Genomic DNA, 25,060 nt, shown 5'->3' with positions numbered 1-25,060 from the left:
ATAACCCCCAACGGGAGGGGTATGGCCTCAGGGCAGCAGACGTGGATGATGGGGATAGCGGATTTGCACGCAGGCACCAGGAACCACTCAGAGACGATGCGGTATAGTTCAGGGTCTTTACTGGTGGCAAAGGTAGACCCTCCCGGGAGTACTGGCTAGCGATCGGGGCCTAGTCAGTCCGTGAGCAGACAGGATCTCCCCTGGCCAGGCGGAGTTGTAGGCCTCCCCAACTAACTGTACTCTTCTTGGCTACCTTGCTAGAAGCGGGTAAAAGTAGCCCACGTCCCTGAGTGTACCGTGTGGTGCTCACCCGTATGGCCGGTGACTCGGGGCCTTCTGGTAGCCTCCGCTCCACGACGGCGGTGCTGGTCCCTTGCGTGTGACCGTGCCTTCGGGTTTCTTGGCCAGAGGACCTGAAATCCCCTGCCGGTCGGTTTCTGCTGCTGGGTATGGAACAGTCCCCACAGCCTCGGACTCCGTGTCCGGTGAGATCTCTCCAGTCCGGACGAGCTCTACAGCTTCCAGTCCCGGACTCCTTTTATCACTGCTCCCACAGAGCTCCTGATCTTGCTCTCCCTGTATCAGCTCCACTCCAGACCAGACTGTGTCTCTGTCTGTGTTCTTTTTCTAACCTAACCCCACCTCAGCCCCAGTTATATAGGGGAAGTTCTTCCCCTCCCAGGACTGGGCAGGAGGTGTGGCATGCTTAGGGTTCCTGACCAGGAGACCTCCCACCTGCTCACAGACGTAATATTGCTATTACTGTGGTAACCAGAACCCTGGGGTGCCACATAAGTGCTCAGCCTAGAGCGCCGGATAAATGTGATCCAAAATGTTATGTAAAATGTTCCTAACAAAAGCTTCAACTCAATCCACAAAAAAAGCAAGTCCCCACTCAGGTCAGTCATCTGTTTAGGGAAATATAGAGGGCTTCCATGTTGCTGGTAGCACAAAGGCTCTGGAAAAGCGCCCCCCAAAAGAAATTCAGCAAATTATGTGCTCCCAAATCCAAATGCTCCTTCTCTTCTGAGCCCCATTGTGTTTAAACTGCAGTTAGTACAGAAATCTCGGCACACCAAAGGTAGATTTAATAATTTATTTTAGCAGTCCACAGCAATTAACGTTTCGGTCAGTAAGACCTTCATCAGTGTAGCTACCAGCGGTGGATACCACGGTTGCAAGCCTCCTCACCTGACTTACTCCAGCGCCAAAGGAAACCCCATTTTGGGACACTGCTCCTTGCCATATTACTCTATTCCCAGCAAGTGGTACACTGATGAAGGTCTTACTGACCGAAACGTTTATTGCTGTGGACTGCTAAAATAAATTGTTAAATATACCCTTGGTGTGCCGAGATTTCTCTACATATCTGCATGGTTTTGGACCCTACTTGTGCACCCTGGTCCAGTTGTGCTGCGTTTTCTACTATTATTGTCTAAACCGCATTTCTGTAGCGATGAGAGCCCGGCTAATTTATGGGTGTATAAGCTGCGCACAGTGTATGGACACTACAATGTACTGGTCACTACAATGGTAGTTTGCAATTTTTACTCAGTAATATCCAATGCTGCTTGTTTCTGGAGAAGACATATGGAGACAAAATAGTTACTACACCTGTAGATAAATTTGCAAAGGGGTATATTTCCCAAAATGTGGTCACTTGAGGGGGGGATTCTGCTCTTCTAGCACTTAAGGGCTCTGTATATCGAGTCAACAAACTATTATAGAAAATTATGCGCTCCAGGATGCCTCTTGTATAGTGATGAGCAAGCTTACTCGCAAGTACTCGGTACTCGCCCGAGCATCTCAGTACTTGAGATGCTCGGAGCTCGCCGAGTACTTTCGAGATGCTCGGGCGGATGCTCGGGTCCCCTCCCTGCATGTTTGGCGCTATTTAGAGCGCCAATCAACATGCAGGGATTGCCTGCCACTCACTGTAATGCCGCAGCCATGTTGCTTGTGGCATTACTGTGTTGGCTGGCTGCACAGCGTCATCAGGTCTATATCAGACCTGGCGCCACTGTGCTCGTCAGTCTACTCCGCAATCAGGTAGTGTAAGGAGAGGTGCTGCTGAGCTAGGGAGAGTGTAGGGAGAAAACAAGTACATTACACATATCCATCTCAACAAACAGTCCTTCTGAGGACTAATCCATCTGCAGAGATATCAGGCAGGCAGTGTATATAGCAGGCAGGCAGTGTATATAGCAGACTGCTGTACATATAGCACAAGAGGCTCCATTCCATATTACAGAGCTAAAAATCCAGCTATTTAATACTGTGGTTTGTCCGTCACACGGATCACATATAATTGTGCTGAAAATACTGCCATTTTTTGCCTCCATTCAAATTTTTTTTCAGTGTGTCAGCAAAGTTTTTGACACCGGTTTGCTGTTCAAAATAGATACCTACAGGCCAGGTATTTAAAACTGTGGTTTGTCCATCACACGGATCACATATAGTTGCAATGAAAATACTGCCATTTCTGGCCTCCATTCTATTTTTTTTTCAGTGTGTCAGCAAAGTTTTTGGCACCGGTTTCGTGTTCAAAATAATTACCTACAAGCCAGGTATTTAAAACTGTGGTTTGTCCGTCACACGGATCACATATACGTTTTCTGAAAATTCTGCCATTTCTGGCCTCCATTCTAATTTTTTCTCAGTGTGTCAGCAAAGTTTTTGACACCGGCTTGCTGTTCAAAATAGTTACCTACAGGCCAGGTATTTAAAACTGTGGATTCTCGGTCACACGGATTACATATAACTTTGCTCCAAATTCAGCCATATGCAGTGACCGTAAAAGATATTGTCCTCCATTTAAAATGAGCAAGGCGCGTGGCAAGGGACGGGGAACTGGATATGATGGTGATGGTGATGGTGCATGCAGAGGCCGAGGCCGTGGGCAAGCTGAAATTGTGCCAAAACAAACACCCACATCTTCTCGCCCAACCTTCCTGTCCCAATTCCTAAGGGACCGCAGCACACCACTATTGATCCCAGAACAGTGTCAAAAGGTTGTTGGTTGGATTGCAGATAATGCTTCCAGTCACTTTGCCACCAACACCACCCTGTCTTCCACACGGTCAAGTCACAGTAGCTGTGAGTCTGCACTGCATATTCCTCACCCTGATCCTCCTTCCTCCCACCATGCCGAGTGCCCGGAGACAACTGATCCCACACTTGGACACTCCGAAGAGCTGTTCACTTTTCCATTTATAGATTCGGGCCTCTCGCCCGGTCCACTTGAAGCGGGGCAAGAGGAGATCGCATGTAGCGATGCCCAAATATTTGAGCAGCCACGGCCACACGAAGGCGATGGTGGGAAAGTGTCACAAGAGGTGGACGATGGTGAGACACAATTGCCAGAAAGTCAGGAGGAGGACCAGGGTGCGGAAGTGGAAGACGAGGTGGTGGATGATATAGTAGCTGACCCAACCTGGCAGGAGGACATGCAGAGCGAGGACAGCAGCACACAGGGGGAGGGAGGCAGAACACCCCAACTGGCAGGAAGAAAGGAGTGTGGTGGCCGCAGACAGAGGGCAAGCAACGGTTCCCCGTTCCACCAGCACAAAGGAAGTTGCCAGTACAACTGTTAGGTCTTCCCGAGTCAGGTTGTTTTATAAAGACTCTGCTGATAACCCCAAAAAGGCCTTTTGCACCACCTGCCAGGCCAGCATCAGCAGGGGTGGCAAAACTAGCAGCCTGACCAGGTACATGTCAGCAAAGCACCTGACTTTGTGGGCCAAACCCCAGGGTCCAGGAACAGTGTCTGCGAGTGGCACCACTGCTTCTTCCGCTGTTGTGCATACAAGCCAATCCCCTGTCCATGGTGCAAGCAAAGATGCCTCCTGCCCTGCACCTGTCATTGCACACTCTCAACTAACACCATCAGGAAGCACGTCCACGTCCTTCTCCCAGCGCAGCATTCAGTTGTCCATACCCCAGTCCTTGGAACGCAAGCACAAATACGCAGCCAACGTCCCACAGGCCACACTACTAAATTCCCACATTTCACGACTGCTTGCGCTCGAAATGTTGCCTTTTAGGCTCGTGGAGACCGAAGCATTCCGCAACCTGATGGCGGTAGCCGTCCCTTGGTACTCGGCCCCCAGCTGCCACTATTTCTCCCTGTGTGCCGTCCAAGCATTACACAAGCACGTGTCACAAAACATTAGCCGTGCCCTCAACAACGCAGTTACCGGGAAAGTCCACCTACCCACAGACACGTGGACAAGTGCTTGTGGGCAGGGACGGTACATCTCGCTGACAGCACACTGAGTTAACATAGTGGAAGCCGGGACCCAGTCAGACCTTGGGATGGAACACGTCCTCCCGATGCCAACGATTGCGGGCCCTAGGCCAATCAGGTTTGCCCCCACAGTCTATAGCTCCTGCACCTCAACCTCCTCTGCCTCCTCCTCCTCTTCAGCCTTCATCTCCGAAATGACCACATCAGTTACAAGCTAGAAGCACTGGAGCACTGCCTCGGCCTAGCGGCAACAGGCTGTGCTATAGCTAATATGCTTAGGTGACAAACCGCACAATGCTGAAGAGTTGTGGACAGCTCTGAAAGAGCGGGAAGATCTGTGGCTCACACCGCTGAACCTACACCCAGGCATGGTCGTGTGTGACAATGGCCGGAACCTGGTAACGGCTTTGAGGCGAGGCGAGCTCACACACATTCCATAACTGGCCCATGTACTTCGTGGTTTAGCGGTTTCTCAAATCCTACTCGGAGCTGCCGGATCTGCTTGTTAAAGTACGCTGCCTGTGTGCCCATTTTAGAAAGTCACCTACAGCTTCCGCCACCCTTACCGTGTTTCAGTAGTGTTTGCAGCTTCCAGTTCACAGACTGGTGTGTGATGTCCCCATGCATTGGAACTCTACACTGCAGATGTTGGGAAGGATTTTTGAGCAGAAGAGGGCAGTTGTTGATTACCAGCATCAACAAGGCCGTCGGTATTCAGTTCAGACTCCACACATAAGACCACAGGAGTAGACATGGATGTCAGACATATGTACCATCCTCCAAAACTTTGAGGACTCCACCAAGATGGTGAGCGGCGATGACGCCATAATTAGCATCACCATCCCGCTTCTCTGTCTTCTGAAACGCTCTCTGCTGACAATCAAAGAGGATACATTGCAGGCTGAGCACGATGAGATGGAGCAAGGAACCATACAGGGTGATTACACACAGCCCAGCTTAATCTCATCCCAACATGGTTTAGGTGACAATGAGGAAGAGGAGTAGGAGGAGGAAGAACAGGAGCTAGTTTCATGCGCTATAGATGGTACTACCTGCTTAACTGTCATACCATCTGTTCAGCGTGGATGGCCTGAGAACAGAGAGGAGGAAGAGGAGGAGAGTATGGTCAGTCATCCTCTTGGTGAGGACATGGAACTCTTGCCTGTTAGCAGTCTGGCACGCATGGCTGCGTTTATGTTACGCTGCCTTTCCCATGACCCTCTCGTTCTCAAAATTTTGGGTGACAGTCTTTACTGGTTGGTGACACTTCTAGACCCACGCTACAAGGAGAACTTTATATCTCTTATTCCTGAGGCGGACAGGTCTATAAAAATGAGGCAGTACCAGAAGGCCCTTGTTGCGGAACTATTAAAAAAATTCCCATCTGAAAACGCTGGCAGCAGAGGTTACAGTTTGTTGGACAACCAAGGAGTACAGGCGAGAAAGACACAACTCCAATCCAGCAGAGGCAGGGGAACACTGTCAAAGTTCTAGGAGAATTTCTCAGACCCTCCCATCGCACAGGCCCTGAGGCGCGGGGTACTCTCACAAGGAGTGTAAAGTTTGGGAAGATGCTGAGGGAGTACCTTGCCAACCGTGCCAACATCCGTGATTCCTCTGTGCCTTATAATTCTTGGGTATCCAAGCTGGATACGTGGAATAAACTAGCTCTCTATGCCTTGAAGGTCCTGACCTGCCCTGCCGCTAGTGTTTTATCAAAGAGGGTTTTTAGTGCCGCTGGTGGAATTATAACTGATAAGCGCATCCACCTGTCAACTGAAAATGCTGACAGGCTGACTCTTATAAAAATGAACAAGGGCTGGATTGGGCCAGACTTCTCAACATCACCGAATGATAGCAGAGTAACATAAACTCTAATCCAGTGTCTTTTTTTTGTGAGGTGTATTCCCATGCGCCTTTTCACACCCACACATGGGTATACGCTTCCTGATTTTGGCTATTTGCTCTTGTCCTCCTACTCCTCCTCATCCTCATCCTCCACCACCATACAGTATCATCAGGGTGACCGTGGTCCATGATGCAACACCCACATAATTTTTTTAAAGGGTGTTTATGATGCCCGTAAAAAAAAATTTTTATACAGTATGTTCATGTATAATATTTATCAGCCCATACACTTAGTGCATGGGCATTACAAGTATTGGAGACCAGCTCCTTTCTAATGGGAACATTTTTTATGAGGCCCTCCTCTACGTCTCTTCCAAGGGGCATTGGAGTGCCTCTCAATTTTTGGCAGCCTTTGCATTCACTGCATAGGCCAACACTATGGGAGACCCATTTCCTCATAATGGGAACATTTTTTTCAGGAGGCCCTCCTCTACGTCTCTTCCAAGGGGCATTGGAGTGCCTCCAAATTTTTTGCAACCCTTGCATTCACTGCATGGGCAAACACAATGGGAGACCCACTTCCTCATAATGGGAAACCCACTTCCTCATAATGGGAACATTGTTTTCAGGAGGCCCTCCTCTAAGTCTCTTCAAAGGGGTATTGGGGTGCGTCCAAATTTTCAAAGTGGTATTGGGGTGCATCCAAATTTTGGGCAGCCCTGCCACTCACTGCATATTCAATAACAGTATAGGAGACCCACTCTTTAGCAATGGGAACAATAAAACATTGCCGGCTGATGGCTCTCTAAGGATAGTGAGGGCCGACTGCTGGCCCTTTAAGAATAGTAAAGGCCGCCTGATGGCCCTATAAAAATAAGTGTGAACATAGACAAAGGTGTGGAGGAGTATTTTTGGTTTTGGTTATTTATTTTGTTTTATATACAAGTCATTACCCTGGAAACGATGTTCCTTAACATATTTCCCAAGGAAAATCCATTTTAGTTTAGTTTTTGTATGTTTTATTATGAGTCCATAAAAGTGGCGTAGACGTTGTTGACAGAAGTGACCTGGGAGTCAGAAATGCTGTTCCCATCGATTTGGGCAATTTTTAGGCCCTCTTCAGACCGCCGGGGGGCCGCCTGACAAATGCCCGAGATTCCCATAGACTTACCGTATTTTTCGGACTACAAGACGCACCGGACCATAAGACGCACCTAGGTTTTAGAGGAGGAAAATAAAAAAAAAATGTCTTCTGCTGACACTGGGGGTCTTCTGCTGACACTGGTATAGGGGTAATGTCCCCCAATTCTGACAATATCCCCCATCCTGGTATATATGCCCCCCCTTCCTTTTATACGTGGTCCCAACCCCCATCCTGGTATGCCTGGCATCCCTCCATTCTGGTATGCATGGAACCCCTCCATCCTGGTATGCATGGTACCCCTCCATACTGGTATGCATGGCAAACCTCATCCTTGTCCTGGTATGCATGGCACCCCTCATCCCTGTCCTGGTATGCATGGCACCCCTCATCCCTGTCCTGGCATGCATGGCACCCCTCATCCCTGTCCTGGTATGCATGGCACCCCTAATCCCTATCCTGGTATGCATGGCACCCCTAATCCCCATCCCGGCATGCTTGACACCCCTAATCCCTATCCTAATATGCATATCACCCCTAATTCCTATCTTAGTATGCATAGCACCCCTAATCCCTATCATGGTATGCATGGTACCCCTAATCCCTATCCTGGTATGCATGGCACCCCTCATCCCTATCCTAGTATGCATGGCACCCCTAATCCCTATCCTGGTATGCATGGCACCCCTAATCCCTATCCTGGTATGCATGGCACCCCTAATCCCTATCCTGGTATGCATGGCACCTGTAATCCCTATCCTGGCATGCATGGCATCCCTAATCCATATCCTGGTATGCATGGTCCCCCTAATCCCCATCATGCTGCACATAAAAAAAAATAAACACTCCTACTCACCTCTCTTCTCTCCTCCAGCGCTGCGTCCTGTCTGCCTGCACTGATCTCTCCATGTGAGTCGGGCATAACGTCACTGCCATGCGCGGCTCACATGGAGAGATCAGCTTCCGGAAGTCACTGCTCCCCATGCCGGGACTGTGTGCGCGGGGAGCAGTGACTTCACTCTCCTTCATAGCCGGCACACAGCGGAGCCGCGCTGCGGCTCCTGCTGCTGCCGGCTATCTCCTGTGCTTACTCATTAAAGGGCATGAATATTCACCCCCTCCCCACGCCCATGAGCGTGGAGAGAGGTTGAATATTCATAACCCTTTAACAGCGGGCACAGGAGATTCCGGCAGCAGCAGGAGCCGCAGCGCGGCTACACTGTGTGCTGCTATTAAGGAGCATGAATATTCAGTGCTCCCCACGCCCCATAGGCGTGGGGAGCAGTGAATATTCATTTTCTTTAGCAGCGGGGACAGTGTAGGCTGCAGCGGGTGGCTGCTGCCTCCTGTGCCCCGCTCCTCCACCGCTACCACTCCCCCCACACCCCACATATATATACACCCCCCAACATTCGGACTATAAGATGCACCCCCCATTTTCCTCTGAAAAGTACTTACACCCCGGTCTTCCCCTTTACATTTTTATCCTAAGTAATGTGATAAGGCTCGTTAAAGGGTCACTATTGACTTTTAGGATTGCTAAATCCTGTAGGTGGCACTAGAGTTCTAGTCCTTTTACTCTCTGAAGAGACAATTTGAAACTGTGTCGGCACGCCTATATGACTAAAAGCCGGCGGCTCCCAGGAGGAATAAAGTTCATTTTCTCTAAGTGCTGCACTTAAAGTACAGAGACCGGGCACAATCATAATGCTATTAACCTGCAGATTAACCCTATATCTACAGGTTAAGAGCATTAGCAGATTTGACAGGTTCCCTTTAAATAAATTAAAAAGGATTCAACGTTGTTACATGAGGAAACTTGAAAAAGCTTAGAGAAAATAAATAGTTTTTTATATGCACTAAAATGCATATACAATATGATGCATATTTCTTTAGAGAAAAAAATTGTTTATGCTCGGGGAGAAAATGGCTAGAAGGTTGGAGGAGTGTTTAAACTAGGGATTGGGGGGAGGGTATTCATTTTATAGGTGGGGAAGATAGTGCAGATAGTGACCTGGGCACAAATAAAGAAATTGGGGGTGGGGTTAGAAGAGTCAATATAGTAAGAAGGAATAGAGGTACAGAGAGATACATAAAATGCATGTACACTAATGCCAGAAGCCTCACCAACAAAATGGAAGAATTAGAATTAATTTTGTTGGAAAATAATTATGACATGGTGGGGATATCTGAGATATGGCTGGATGAGAGCCATGACTGGGCAGTTAATTTACAGGGCTATAGTCTGTTCAGAAATGACCGTACAAACAACAAACAAGGGTGTGTGTTTATATGTAAAATCATCCTTAAAACCCATCTTGCGTGAAAATATATGTGAATCTAAAGAAAATGTAGAGCAGGGGACCTCAAACTACTGCCCTCGGGCCACATGCGGCCCGCGGAGGACTTTTATCCGGCCCGCCGGGCTATGGGCGGAGGAGAGGGGAGCGGTGTCAGCGCCCGCCCTTCTCCCCCGCTTGCTCAGGGCCCCGGCAGCCGGATACTTACCTCTCCCCGTGCCTCTGCAGATCCGCTGTCTTCCTGCTCTGCGCTTCCTGTGGCGTCTCAGATCATAGGGTGCGGTGACGTCTTTACACCGCGCCCTCCCGAGTGCCGTCACAGGCAGCGCAGAGCAGGACGACGCCGCCGCGACGCTGGAGTCCAGACCAGAGTAGAGCAGCGGCAGCAAGTGAGAAGTGAGGTGAGTATTGGATTTTATTTTTTTTTTAATGTATGGAGGCATAGGTCATTATATGGGGGGGTGACATCCTGCAAGGGGTATAATATGGGGGGGTGACATCCTGCATGGGGCATGATATGGGGGGTGACATCCTGCATGGGGCATTATATGGGGGGGTGACATGCTGCATGTGGCATTATATGGGGGGGTGACATGCTGCATGGGGAATTATATGGGGGGGGTGACATGCTGCATGGGGCATTATATGGGGGGATGACATGCTGCATGGGGCATTATATGGTGGTGACATGCTGCATGGGGCATTATATGGGGGGGTGACATGCTGCATGGGGCATTATATGGGGGGGTGACATGCTGCATGTGGCATTATATGGGGGGTGACATGCTGCATGGGGCATTATATGGGGGGGTGACATGCTGCATGAGGCATTATATGGGGGGGTGACATGCTGCATGGGGCATTATATGGGGGGTGACATGCTGCATGGGGCATTATAAAGACAGGGGAGTGATATCCTGCATGGGGCATTTTATGGGGGGTGACATGCTGCATGGGGCATTATATGGGCGGGTGACATGCTGCATGTGGCATTATAAAGACAGGGGAGTGATATCCTGCATGGGGCATTATATGGGGGGGGTGACATCCTGCATGGGGCATTATATGGGGGGGGGAAGGGACATCCTTCATGGGGCATTATGTGGGGGGGGGACATCCTGCATGGGGCATTATATGGGGGGAAAGGAACATCCTGCATGGGGCATAATATGGGGGGGGTGACATGCTGCATGGGGCATAATAAGGGGGGGTGACATGCTGCATGGGGCATTATATGGGGGGGTGACATGGTGCATGGGGCATTATATGGGGGGGGTGACATGCTGCATGGGGCATTATATGGGGGGTGGCATCCAGCATGGGGCATTATAAGGGGGGAACAGCCTGCATGGGGCATTATAAGGGGTGGAACAGCCTGCATATGGCATTATAAGGGGGAAACAGCCTGCCTATTGGGAACATTTACCTGCCCATTGAGGACCTATGCTGCCTATTGGGGATATTTACCTGCCTATTGGGGACATTTGCCTGCCTATTGGGGACCTATGCTGCCTATTGGGTACATTTACCTGCCTATTGGGGACCTATGCTGCCTATTGGGGATATTTACCTGCCTATTGGGGACATTTACCTGCCTATTGGGGATATTCACCTGCCTATTGGGGACCGATGCTGCCTATTGGGGACATTTACCTGCCTATTGAGGACCTATGCTGCCTATTGGGTACAGTTACCTGCCTATTGAAATACCGGTTGATTTAACTTTACTTGTTCTTCATTTTAAATATTGTATTTGTTCCTGTATTGTTTTTTTACTACAAAATAAGATATGTGCAGTGTGCATAGGAATTTGTTCATAGTTTTTTTAAAAAACTATATTCCGGCCCTCCAATGGTCTGAGGGACCGTGAACTGGCCCCCTGTTTAAAAAGTTTGAGGACCCCTGATGTAGAGTCCCTGTGGGTGGAGATAAGGGGAGGGGGAAAAAATAATAAATTACTGATAGAGGTTTGTTATAAGTCTCCAAAAATAATGGAAGCAGCGGAGAATATCCTCATAAAGCAATTAGATGAAGCAGCGACTCAAGGAGAAGTCATTATTATGGGGGACTTCAACTACCCTGAAATACATTGGGGAACAGAAACCTGTAGTTCCAGCAAAGGTAATAGGTTTCTGACAACTATGAGAGACAATTACCTTTCACAACTGGTTCAGGACCCAACAAGAAGGGGGGCACTGCTAGACCTAATATTAGCCAACAGGCCAGACTGCATATCAAATATACGAGATGGCAGTCACTTGGGTAATAGTGATCACAAAATAATAAGTTTTCATGTAACCTTTAATAAGATGTGTAGTATAGGGGTTACAAGGACACTAAACTTCAGGAAGGCAAATTTCCAACGGTTGAGAGATGATCTTAGTGCAATAAACTGGGACGATGTCCTGAGACATAAAACTACACAAAGCAAATGGGAGACATTTATTAGCATCCTGAATAGGATCTATGTAAACTAGAAGCTTGGGCTGATAAATGGAAAATGAGCTTTAATGGGGATAAATGTAAGGTAATGCACTTGGGCAGAGGAAATAAAATGTATAATTATATGCTTAATTGTAAAACACTGGGCAAAACTGTCACTGAAATAGACCTGGGTGTATTGGTGGACGACAAGCTCACGTTTGGTGGCCGGTGTCAGGCAGCTGCTACAAAGGCAAATAAAATAATGGGATGCATTAAAAGAGGCATAGATGCTCATGAGGAGAACATAATTTTACCTCTATACAAGTCACTAGTGCGACCACACTTAGAATACTGTGTACAGTTCTGGTCTCCGGTGTATAAGAAAGACATAGCTGAACTAGAGCGGGTGCAGAGAAGAACGACCAAGGTTATTAGAGGACTGGGGGGTCTGCAATACCAAGACAGGTTATTACACTTGGGGTTATTTACTGTGGAAAAAAGAAGGCTTAGGGGTGATCTTATTACTATGTACAAGTATATGAGGGGACAGTACAAAGACCTTTCTACTGATCTTTTTACTCTGAGGCCTGAGACGGGGACAAGGGGACATCTTCTACGTCTGGAGGAAAGAAGGTTTAATCATAATCACAGACCCGGATTCTTTACTGTAAGAGCAGTGAGACTATGGAACTCTCTGCCGCATGATGTTGTAATGAGTGATTCACTACTAAAACTTAAGAAGGGCATGTGTGACACCCCAGGGGTCTGGTTGCCACAGTGATAGAGATATTACGTCTGAGAGCAGGTGGGAGGTCCTTTGGTCAGGGATCCTGTGCATGCCACACCTCCTGCCCAGTCTTGGGAGGGGAAGGACTTCCCCTATATAAACCCGGGGCTGAGGCAGGGTTAGGGAGAAAGAAGACAGAACAAGAGTAGAGAAGAGAAGCAGCATAGCAAGAAACATCAGGAGCTCTGTGGGGAGCAGTGTTACAACGAGTCAGGGGCTGGCAGCTACAGAGCTCGCCCTGACTGAGAAGATTTCTTACCGGACCCGGAGTCCGAGGCTGTGGGGACTAACTCCTACCCAGCAGCAGAAACCGTCCGGCAGAGGATTTCAGGTCCTCTGGCCCAGAAGCCCGAAGGCACGGTCACACGCGTGGGACCAGCACCGCCATCGTGGAGCGGAAGCCATTAGAAGGCCCCGAGTCACCGGCCATACGGGTGAGCACCACACGGTACACTCAGGGACGTGGGCTACTTATTCCCGCCTCTAGCAAGGTAGCCAGAAGAGTACAGTTAGTTGGGGAGGCCTACAACTCCGCCTGGCCAGGGGAGATCCCATCTGCTCAAGGACTGACCAGGCCCCTATCACTAGCAAGTACTCCGGGAGGGTCTATCTTTGTCACCAGTAAAGACCCTGAACTACACCGCACCGTCTCTGAGTGGTTCCTGCTACCCCCATCATCCACGTCGGCTGCCCTGAGGCCATACCCCTCCCGTTGGGGGTTATACCATCCACGCTGCACCATCCTTCCACCGGCCTCAGCGGTCTGCCCTGCAGCGGCAGCTCCATAGCTGCATTCAACGGGTGGCGTAGTCACCAACCATCTACTGCTAGTACATCGCCGCTCAGTTTGACTCCCTGAGCGCGGACCGGGTCGCCGCCACGAGACTACAACCCTCAAGAGATCCGGCTCCGGGTAAGCTCCCGCGTGCGCAACGCAGCGCGACACAGGCCCAGGGGCGCGTCAACTTTGGCGTAGTCGGCAGGATTTCGTGCCCGCAACCACCGGGTACTGCGTGCCTGAAAAGCAAAGACTGTTCAAACTTACCAGTGGTGAAGATTCCCGCTATCCGTGGAGGTTTCCCGCCATCCGGCGCCATCTTCTACCTTCTTCCCGCCATCCGCGAAGTTTTCCCGCCATCCGGCGCCATCTTCGACCTTCTTCCCGCCATCCGTGGAGTTTTCCCGCCATTGGACGCCATCTTGAGGACGCCGCGCGGGAAGAAGAGGGGCGTGGACTCCGAAAGCGCGCGAGAACTGAAGCCCCGCCTCACGTCCGGACGTTGCGTAAGGTCCTGGAAGGAGCCCAGCAGACGCCGACGTCACCGGAGCGCGACGGAAGGTCCTCAACCCTGACGATCCACTGCGGAGCCGCGGCCTACGGAACAGGATCATCGCAAGGTAGGCCACGGTCCACTAGGGGGGAGGAAGATGTCGGATACGGAGGAGAGCTTCACTGCCTCAACCCCCGCCAGCGCCACCGCTGCTGCAGTTATGCCCTTCACCATGCCCTATATCCCGGGAGCAGCTTGGCTACCCCAGTACTCAGGGGAGTCACATACCCTGCATGACTTTAGAGAAAAGCTGGATAGCCTCTTCCAGGTGTACCCCCTCACAGAAGAGCAAAAAGTGAGCATCCTGGTGGCCCAACTAACCGGGGCAGCCAAAAGGGAAGTAAAATCCTGGCCACCTGGGAGGAAGACTGTCGCAGGGATACTAACCCGGCTGAAGGACACCTTTGATACCCGCACCTCAGCCGAGATTAAGCTTAGATTCTACGGGTGCAAGCAGCGAGCGCATGAGAGTATAAGGGACTATGCACTAAACCTACAAGAGGCCCTGAGGGCCATAAAGCAGACCGACCCTGATGGGGTGGGAAACGAGGACAGGCTGTTGACTGAACAATTTATAGAGGGTTTATATTGCAATGCCCACCGAACCCAGTTGCGGGCAATGGCTTTACAGGATCCCCATCTGGACTTTGCACAGTTCAAGGACAGAGCCATCCGGGTGCTCCGAGAACCGGCACCGGGTGGCGTTGTGACCCACAGGCGCCCAGCTATCACTTACCACCAGGAGGCGGCGCCCTTGTCGGCAGGGCCTGTGGGAGCTGATGCGCAGGCTTTGGACAATGACCCGGCTCCAGACCTACGCCATCAGGTCCAAGAGCTAGCTAAGAGCGTTGCTGCGCTAACCCGAACTGTGCAGTCTTTACAGGTTTCCACCCCAGGGAAGATCCAGCTGGCATCCGGACCGGAGGACATCCCGTGGCGTCGACCAAGGAGGACCCCACCGGCCAGAGGAAGACCCAGTGACCGATACAGCGAGGACGGACGACCCATCTGCTGCCGCTGCAATCAACCCGGACATATGGAAAGGTACTGTTCTTTAAACGGGCACAACCTGGGGTAGAGGGCCAACCCCCAGGAAAAAGATCACCAGGCCCATCGAACTGGCGCGACAGATATGTGGGAGGACGTCCAGTCTTGCCTGTGGTACTGGATGGCATTCCCATGAGTGCCCTACTGGACACCGGGTCACAGGTCACCACTATCCCGTAGGTGCTCTTTAAGCAGTACTGGAATGACTCGGATATTACCCGCTACCCTGACGACGACTTGAGTATCATCGCCAGCAATGGCCAGCCCGTGCCACAGATCGGATTTAAAGAGGTGACCATCAAAATCGGTAGAGTCGAACTGGCAGCACAGGGACTGATCATTGTAGACATTGACAAACATGAGAGCCACCCAAAAATAACTCTAGGAACTAATGTAATTGAGAATTGTCTTGCAGAGGTGATTTTCCTTCTACAGCAGGTTGCCAAGAACGCCAGCTCCGGCGAGCAGCGAGTGCTCCAGAAAGAGATCCGGGCACTGATGCGACGGCAACAGGTGGAACTCTCCGGCGGTGAGATTGGTAGCGTAAGAATGTGTGACCCTTTCCCTATTGCCATGCCCCCAAAAAGCGAAATGATGATTTGGTGCCGGGCAGCTATTGGTCTGAGAGGTAGAGATTACCAGGCAATGGTAGAACCAGTTTACTCAGACAGTAGGCCCACCATTTTGACAGCACGGGGGGTGGTCAATGTACGCCATGGGAGGGTGCCCGTTCGCATAATCAATATCGGGGAGAGGGAAGTGTACCTGCCCCGGTATGCCACGCTAGCAAAATTATATACCATCAACCAAAACTCTATACAGTCTGTGGAACCCTTGCCTCCATCTCACCCGGAGGAAGGTAACGGCTCTAAGAAAGTAATGGAGGATTGGTGTCAGCAACTACACTTGGGAACTGACTCCACTCCCTCCCACCAGAAACAGGGAGTCTACCGGGTGGTTCAAGAGTATGAGAGAGTGTTTAGTAAACACCCGTTAGACTTCGGGCGAGTCAAGGGGGTAGAACACCGCATCCCCACGGGAGATCATCCTCCCATAAAAGAGAGGTATCGACCCGTACCCCCTGCACATTACCAACACGCCAAGGGGATGCTTAGAGACATGAAGGAGGCTGGGGTAATCCGGGATAGCTGTAGCCCCTGGGCAGCCCCGCTAGTTTTAGTCAAAAAGAAAGACAACACCATGAGGATGTGTGTAGATTACCGGAAAATCAACCGTATCACACACAAGGATGCGTACCCCTTACCAAGGATAGAGGAGTCATTGGCTGCTTTAAGGTCTGCTAACTTCTTCTCTACCTTGGATCTCACTAGCGGGTACTGGCAGGTTCCTGTAGCAGAGGCGGACCGGGAGAAGACCGCATTCACCACCCCGATGGGACTTAGCGAGTTCACCTGCATGCCGTTCGGACTCTGCAACGCCCCAGGAACCTTCCAACGATTAATGGAGTGCTGTCTGGGCCACAGAAACTTCGAGACGGTCCTGTTGTACCTGGACGATGTCATCGTATACTCCAAAACTTATGAGGACCACCTGAAACACCTGGCGGAGGTGTTCGAAGCTCTGGCGAGTTACGGCCTAAAGGTGAAACCCTCCAAGTGTCACCTCCTGAAACCAAAGGTGCAGTACCTGGGACACGTGGTGAGCGCTGATGGAGTGGCTCCCGACCCCGATAAGATCACCGCAATTAAGGGATGGCCAAGCCCCTCCAGCGTAAAAGAAGTGCGGCAGTTCCTCGGGTTGGTAGGCTACTACCGAAGGTTTATTCCCGGTTTCACCAAAAAGGCAGCGCCTATGCAGGACCTCCTGATAGGCCAGTCCCGGAAGGCCAAGAACCAGAAGCCGCCCTTCAAATGGGAAGAGCTAGAAGAAGAGTCCTTCCGCCAGCTGAAGATGGCCCTCACGGGGGATGAAATCTTGGCGTACCCGGATTATAGCCAGCCCTTCATCCTCTACACCGACGCCAGTAACATCGGGCTAGGAGCCGTACTGTCCCAGATCCAGCAGGGGAAAGAACGAGTAATCGCCTACGCCAGCCGAAAACTGCGACCCACCGAAAGGAACCCCGAGAATTATAGCTCATTTAAGCTAGAGTTCCTGGCCGTGGTATGGGCAGTCACTGAGCGCTTTAAGCATTACCTTGCTTCTTCCCGGTTCACCGTGTACACGGATAACAACCCGTTGACACACCTGGACACGGCAAGACTCGGTGCCCTGGAGCAGAGGTGGATGGCCCGTCTGTCCAACTACGAGTTCATAATCAAATACCGGGCAGGGCGCTCCAATACTAACGCGGACGCCCTGTCCAGGATGCCCAACCTGCCGGACGAAGGAGAAGATCCGGAGGGACTGGAGGAAATTGAACTCCCTGCGTTCCACCGTCATGGGACTATCCAGTATTCCCACCGGGTAAGGAGTAAGCAGGCTGCTACGTTGAACCCCTTACCTCACTACAACTGGGCGGAAACGCAAGACAGCGACCCTGCCGTCCGACTGGTGAAGGAGATGCTGACTCGGCCGGAGGCTCGCCTTGAACCAGACGCTCCGGAGGAAGCCAAACAACTATGGGCAGAGAAGAGTCGACTGTTCCTTTACAAAGGGAAGTTGTGCCACAGAATGGTTAACTCCCGGACGCATGAATTACTCTGGCAAGTAGTGGTGCCACGAAGAGACGCAGCCATGGTGATGGAGGCATACCACGACGGAGCTGGACACTTCGGGTGGAAGAAGCTGGAGTTCCTGCTGCGCGAGCGATTCCACTGGGTAGGCATGAGGGGAACCATTGAGAAGTGGTGCAGAGACTGTGGCCCGTGCAACCTGAGAAGGAAGGACCGCGCCAGCCAGAAGACTCCCCTGCAGTCCATCGTCACCCGGCAACCGTTGGAACTGGTAGCCTTGGATCATGTAAAACTGACCCCAAGCAGAAGTGGCTACGTCTACGCGTTAACCATCGTAGATCATTACTCCCGGTTTCTGGTTGTCGTCCCCGTCAAGGACTTAACGGCTCAAACAGCAGCTAGAGCCTTCCAGCAGCACTTTTGCCGTCCACACGGGTACCCGGACCAAGTGCTGACGGACCAGGGACCTGCCTTTGAAGCGGAGGTCTTCCAGGAATTCTGCAATCTGTATGGCTGCCGGAAGATAAGGACGACACCCTACCATCCGCAGACTAATGGACTTTGTGAAAAAATGAACCAGGTGGTGATGGATCTTCTAAAAACGTTGCCCCTGGAAGAACGCAGTCTGTGGCCTGAAAAGTTGCCCGATTTGGTGGACCTATACAACCACATCCCGGTAGGTTCCACCAACTGTACCCCGGCTTACCTAATGAGGGCAAGACCTGGTAAGTTACCTGTTGACCTGGAAATGGGAGTCCTGACACCCGAGGACACTTCACCAGAAACAGACTGGGACACAGAGAGGCAGCAGCAGTACCGGAGAGTACAGGAGAGCGTGGAGCGAAGTCTCTGTCAGGCTAGGGAAAGACAAGAGAAAACTTACAACCAGTATGCTCCCGCTGTTCCCCTGGTACCCGGAGAGCAGGTCTTGAAGAGGAAGAGACGGCTCCACAAGTTGGACGACCAGTGGGAGAAGGACCCGTACACCGTACTGCCCTCAAGCCACGAAAACCCGAAGGTCTGTACCATCAGTAAAGACGGGGGGAAACCACAGCCATTGTATCCCGGGACCACCTGAAGAAGTGTCCCGAACAACTGAGGAACCCTGAAGAGGAACAAGAAGACCATCGACCCGTAGAGGAAAGGGAAGATATGGTTAGTACCGTGCTCGGGGACTTCCCTCGGTCTTGGACTCAAGTCAATGGTGCAGTTGTGGTACCCGTACTCACCTTCCTCCAACCATCATCCCAAGAACCTACGGAGCAACCGGTAGAGCTGGAAGAACAGCCAGTCCAGGAGGCAGAAGACTCTACACAAGCAGACCCGGAAAATCAACCCTCTGCTTATAGTGAGCCTGCCATACCCCTAGTGAGCCAGAGGGCCCATAGACAGCTGCCCAGTTTACCCTTGACAGCTCCTACACCCTGTAGTTCAGGGCCAGACAGTCAGCTCCGTAGGTCCACTAGGGCCACTAGAGGCCAGCTACCCGCACGTTGGAGGATCTAAATGTTTAAGCTATCTTATAATGTTTACTTGTTTATAGTTGCTTGTGTATAATTTTGTGTTTCTAGTTCTTTTTAGGAGTCCTTGGTGGATTTACCGGGAATCCTTGTACATAGTTGGAGCGTAACCCAGGATGGACTAAAGACTGTTAAGGACTCGGGGCAGGACAGGCCCCTACCTGGTTACGTCTCCCTGTTTTGGTGAAATGGACACCTTGCTTTTCAAAACTGCACCCGGTTGCGGACACGCCGTAACCATCTTATGTGTTTTTCTTATTGTATTGTTATTGTTATACCTTGTTATGTTTTTCTAAAAAAAAAAAAAAAAAAAATATGTTTAGTCCCGGAGTACTAAATTTCACTAGGGGGGAATGTGACACCCCAGGGGTCTGGTTGCCACAGTGATAGAGATATTACGTCTGAGAGCAGGTGGGGGGTCCTTTGGTCAGGGATCCTGTGCATGCCACACCTCCTGCCCAGTCTTGGGAGGGGAAGGACTTCCCCTATATAAACCCGGGGCTGAGGCAGGGTTAGGGAGAAAGAAGACAGAACAAGAGTAGAGAAGAGAAGCAGCATAGCAAGAAACATCAGGAGCTCTGTGGGGAGCAGTGTTACAACGAGTCAGGGGCTGGCAGCTACAGAGCTCGCCCTGACTGAGAAGATTTCTTACCGGACCCGGAGTCCGAGGCTGTGGGGACTAACTCCTACCCAGCAGCAGAAACCGTCCGGCAGAGGATTTCAGGTCCTCTGGCCCAGAAGCCCGAAGGCACGGTCACACGCGTGGGACCAGCACCGCCATCGTGGAGCGGAAGCCATTAGAAGGCCCCGAGTCACCGGCCATACGGGTGAGCACCACACGGTACACTCAGGGACGTGGGCTACTTATTCCCGCCTCTAGCAAGGTAGCCAGAAGAGTACAGTTAGTTGGGGAGGCCTACAACTCCGCCTGGCCAGGGGAGATCCCATCTGCTCAAGGACTGACCAGGCCCCTATCACTAGCAAGTACTCCGGGAGGGTCTATCTTTGTCACCAGTAAAGACCCTGAACTACACCGCACCGTCTCTGAGTGGTTCCTGCTACCCCCATCATCCACGTCGGCTGCCCTGAGGCCATACCCCTCCCGTTGGGGGTTATACCATCCACGCTGCACCATCCTTCCACCGGCCTCAGCGGTCTGCCCTGCAGCGGCAGCTCCATAGCTGCATTCAACGGGTGGCGTAGTCACCAACCATCTACTGCTAGTACATCGCCGCTCAGTTTGACTCCCTGGGCGTGGACCGGTTCGCCGCCACGAGACTACAACCCTCAAGAGATCCGGCTCCGGGTAAGCTCCCGCGTGCGCAACGCAGCGCGACACAGGCCCAGGGGCGCGTCACATGGATGCCTTTCTTGAAAACTATAATATTACAGGTTATATATACTAGATTCCTTGATAGGGCGTTGATCCAGGGAACTAGTCTGATTGTCGTATGGAGTCAGGAAGGATTTTTTTCCCCAATGTGGAGCTTTGTGTTTTCCACATGTTTTTTTTTTTGCCTTCCTCTGGATCAACATGTTAGGCTATGGGTTGAACTAGATGGACTTATTCTTCCTTCAACCTTAAAAACTATGTTACTATGTTACTATATACACTCATCCTTGATCACATCTGTTGTAATTTGATGAAAAAAACATTTAACATCAAGTGTCACCTTAATATTGCAGAAATCCCACCTAGATCTCTCTCTTCATGTGAGCAACTTCCAGGTTCTCCGGTGCATCAAGAAATTGTGCATAATGTGGACTGCAAGATCTGTGGTGACAAAGCTTCAGGCTTCCATTATGGGGTGCATGCATGTGAAGGCTGTAAGGTAAGACAAACAGCTTTTTTACTCTGAGAGGCATCTATAGAAGGCCATATTCAGGTGCTTCTCACTAAATTAGAATATCATCAAAAAGTTGATTTATTTCAGTTCAATACAAAAAGTGAAACTCATATTATATAGAGTCATTTCAAACAGAGTGATCTATTTCAAGTGTTTATTTCTGTTAATGTTGATGATTAAGGCTTACAGCCAATGAAAACACAAAAGTCATTATCTCAGTAAATTGGAATAATTAATAAAAAACACCTGCAAAGGCTTCCTACATGTTTAAAAAGGTCCCTTAGTCTGTTTCAGTAGGCTCCACAATCATGGGGAGGACTGCTGACTTGACAGATGTCCAAAAGGCAGTCATTGACACACTGCACAAGGAGGGTAAGCCACAAAAGGTCATTGCTAAAGAAGATTGCTGTTCACAGAGTGCTATATCCAAGCATATTAATGGAAAGTTGAGTGGAAGGAAAAAGTGTGGTAGAAAAAGGTGCACAAGCGACCAGAATAACCAAAGCCTTTAGCTTCTTTTTCCTTTGTTTCTCCCAGACCCATTTGCACCCATCAGTCTCATCACTTCAAATCACCTGTTTCCAATCTTCTACTGACCACTTTTCATGCTTTTTCGCCAACTCGAGCCAACGCTTCTTATGATGATATTGAAGTTGCGGCTTCTTCACCTTTATTCGAGCCACCATTCCAGACTTGCGTAACATGCGTCACATGGGGGCTGCATGGATATCTGTAATCTCACTATTACAAAGCATACGAGACACCTCCACTGCGGTGTTTGTCGCTCCAGAACTAATAGACCTTGTCATGAGCCGATTTGTTGACTCCGATATTTGCCTGGACAGCCACCTCTTTGGTTTTGAATGGATGGATGGACTTCATTTTGTATTCTTTTAACTGTCATGGCACTCACATGATGCAGTTTGGCAAGTTCCTTGGCCATGAGACCGCTATCAAAGAGCTGGATGATGCTGTTTCTCATTTTTTGGGGGAAATTTTCTTCATGGCTGCTGCTTGATTCCAACCAGTAACCTTTTGCTTGGAAATCAACCTAATAACACACTGAGCTATTAGGGAATGTGAGAACAGGTTGCATTTTGTAGTATACAGGAAGAAAAAGATTTTTCCACCACCAGGACCAAAACAATAACAGTGCAGTGACATGACAAGAATCTGCATAACTAATCATATGCTAAATAGTTTCAAGCCCAATTTATGTATGAGATAGCCAAGATGATTGTCTATAGAAAGTTCATAGCCTCACGTTCGAAGCAGTAGTGGATGGTGAGATATGAAGCCTGAAAGTCAAAACTTCAAAACCTTGTTATCCTTTTGCTCTTCAGTGTATATAGTATCTAATGTTTTAAAAATCGACTTTTGAACCCTTTGGGTATAATGTACATCAGGGCTGGGGAACCTCTGGCCCACAGGCCGTAAATGGATACTTGTATAGGCACTAGCCCCAGGGTTTTCTCTGTGATGCATATACCTGTCCCAGTGTCTCAAATGAGATATGTATAGACTAGTCCCAGTGTCTCCTATGTTATATGTACAGTCACATAGGAGATATCAACACGGTTGTATACATCACACAAGAGACACTGGAACTGGTGCATATACAGTCATGGTTGAAAGTGTTGGCACCCTGAAAATTATTTGAGAAAATTAAATATTTCTCCCAGAAAATTATTGCAGTCACAAATGTTTGTTATGCACATGTTTATTTCCTTTGTATGTATTGGAAAAACACAAAAAAAACCTAAGAAAAAATAGCAATTTGGACATAATTTCACACAAAAACCCAAAAATGGGCCAGAAAAAATTGATGACACCTTTGGTAAACTACTTTGTTTCAAGCTGGTGATGCTCGTTCAAACTCATCTATGGCAAATAACTGGTGTGTTGTGGGCAATATGAAAATCACACCTGAAATCAGATAAAAAGAGAACTCAATCTTTGTTTTGGGTGTCTGTGTGTGCCACACTTAGCATGGAGAATAGAAAGTGGAGAAGAAAACTGACTGAGGCCTCTGGCGAGTCTTCACCACTGGTCCAAGTTTCTGCCAAGTTGCTGGTGTGACATCAGCACTGCAGTCAATGCCAGCCAAACAGTGAGCTCAGCAGCTCTGCCAATGTAGATGGGATAGCCCCTTCAGGGTCACAGTGCTCACTGATTAGCTGCCAATCTGATGTCAGCTGTGCAGCCTGTGGCCCCGGCGAAGGTGAAAACAGCACCGTTTATTTTTTATTTTTTAACAGCCTTGTACTGGTGCGAGTGAGCTGCAGTTTATGGGTGCAAGTGAAACATGTGACTGCACTCGGATGTCATCCCAGTGCAGTCCGATATACGCCGAGTCAAGCCATGGAGATAATAGATTTTTCGTCTCCTCCGCACCTATGCTGTGATTCTCTCGTGCTAGAGAATCGCAGCACAGTAGTGTGACTGACTCGCCCAGGGGGATATGGGGGAGACTCGGTACCCAGGCCTTTACCTCCTTGGAGATGTCACGGCAGTCGGCTGCCGGGCCCGTACCCTGGGGTCACTCTTTAAAAGGGGTTTTGTTAACAGTTTGTCTCATGACGCCACCTGTGGTTCCCGGTAATGGTTACCGGAACTGCTGCAGACCTCCGGGGAGTGATGGAATGGCAGCTGGGAAGTTTCTGCTCCCCACTGGTGGAGCGGGCCCCCGGGGCAGGGTTGATGGAAGGGATGCAGGTGAGAGATGGCCCGGTCGGGTCAGGGGGAATGACGGACACACACACAGGGGAATCGCTTCAGTACCTTTACTGGTGTAACGGCAGGTAGGGTCCAGGGTACTTAATAGGAAGGGTGCACTTCAGGACTCTCCCCAGTGAGCAGGTTGTAGCCCTCCTGGTCCATGTCTTCCTCTTTCTAAACTTCTGGCCAGCCTGGAACTTGGCCTAGCTTCTATGTTGTTTTGCTGTCTCTCCTGACTGCTTGGTAGTAGGACTTTTCTCTGGCAACCACTATCCCTAGATGCTGGGGCCTTCGTGGTTCCTAGTCCTGTAATTGATGGTAGCTTCAGAATAACCAGAGGTCTGGAAGTCTCCTGGTATGCCGGTTGTCCCTACTGGGTGTAGAGAACCCTGTAGGCACGGACCTGGTGTCCAGCTTGTGTCCTGGGGTGAGCTTCAGATGCTCCTCTGTCCCCCTTAACTCCTCTCTCCTTTCTCCTTGCCTCGGCCACACTCGGGGCCCTCAGTACAGCAGCAGACGTACTGCGTCTTCACTGCTCTCAGACTCTGACTGAACAACTGACTGACTGACTGACTAACTCCACCCTCCATATATATATCCCTAACAGGGCTCCCTCTGGTGGTTTGAGGTGGAAGGGTGGAGGTGTCTGTTTGTAGAGAGGGCCTCTTGTGGAGAAGTCCGTCCATGCAACCTTTTGGGTCCTGTGGTACCTGTAGTAGCAGGGTGCCTCCTTCCCCCCTAGTACAATTCAGTACTCCTGGACTGAAGCATTTTTAAAAGGTAACAAAAAGTAACAATTGCGATAACAATAACAATAACAATGTTACAGTAAGTCCCGTCACTAGGTGTCCATTTCACTGATGAAGGTGTAACAAGAGCAGCATGAGGGACCCGCCTGAAAACCCTCAACGTAGGCCCTGGGCGTGGCTACAGGGCATAAGTGATCCAGGTGTTGGACCACGTCTTCGGCCATGCCAAATGGGTTTTTGTTCTGTGGTCCTTTTAATATGAAACAAATAAGGGGGCACTTTGATAAGTGCAACTATTTACAATGGACAGTTTTTGGCTGCTCACAGTCCTCAGCCTACAAGTCTTTATACCCTTATGGGTAACTAAGTGAACACATTATTTTCAGTTCACACAATAAATAACAGTAGGCAATACCCAACTGGGTAACTATTTACAATGTAGGCACTTTGCACTTATTTCCTATAC

The 25,060-nt window shown here is 50.0% G+C and overlaps 1 protein-coding gene across 3 annotated transcripts in view; it reads left to right on the top strand.

The window, feature by feature from the left end:
- The window catches only part of PPARD (peroxisome proliferator activated receptor delta), a 404,486-nt gene that overhangs the window by 153,949 nt on the left and 225,477 nt on the right, over nt 1-25,060 (top strand). For 2 of the 3 annotated variants that reach the window (XM_073670643.1, XM_073670642.1), the window contains exon 2: nt 20,967-21,112. The exons of the other annotated variant lie outside the window; for it this stretch is intronic. In XM_073670643.1, coding sequence (XP_073526744.1) covers nt 20,967-21,112 — 146 coding nt within the window. The remainder of the gene's footprint in view (nt 1-20,966; nt 21,113-25,060) is intronic. 3 annotated transcript variants of the gene reach the window in all.

Source organism: Phyllobates terribilis, unplaced genomic scaffold (genome assembly GCF_046119375.1).
Source record: "Phyllobates terribilis strain yellow unplaced genomic scaffold, ASM4611937v1 Scaffold_2__4_contigs__length_985480577, whole genome shotgun sequence".
Lineage (NCBI taxonomy): Eukaryota > Metazoa > Chordata > Amphibia > Anura > Dendrobatidae > Phyllobates > Phyllobates terribilis.
Note: the sequence above shows the minus strand (reverse complement) of the source record. Positions and strands in the feature narration are given on the sequence as shown.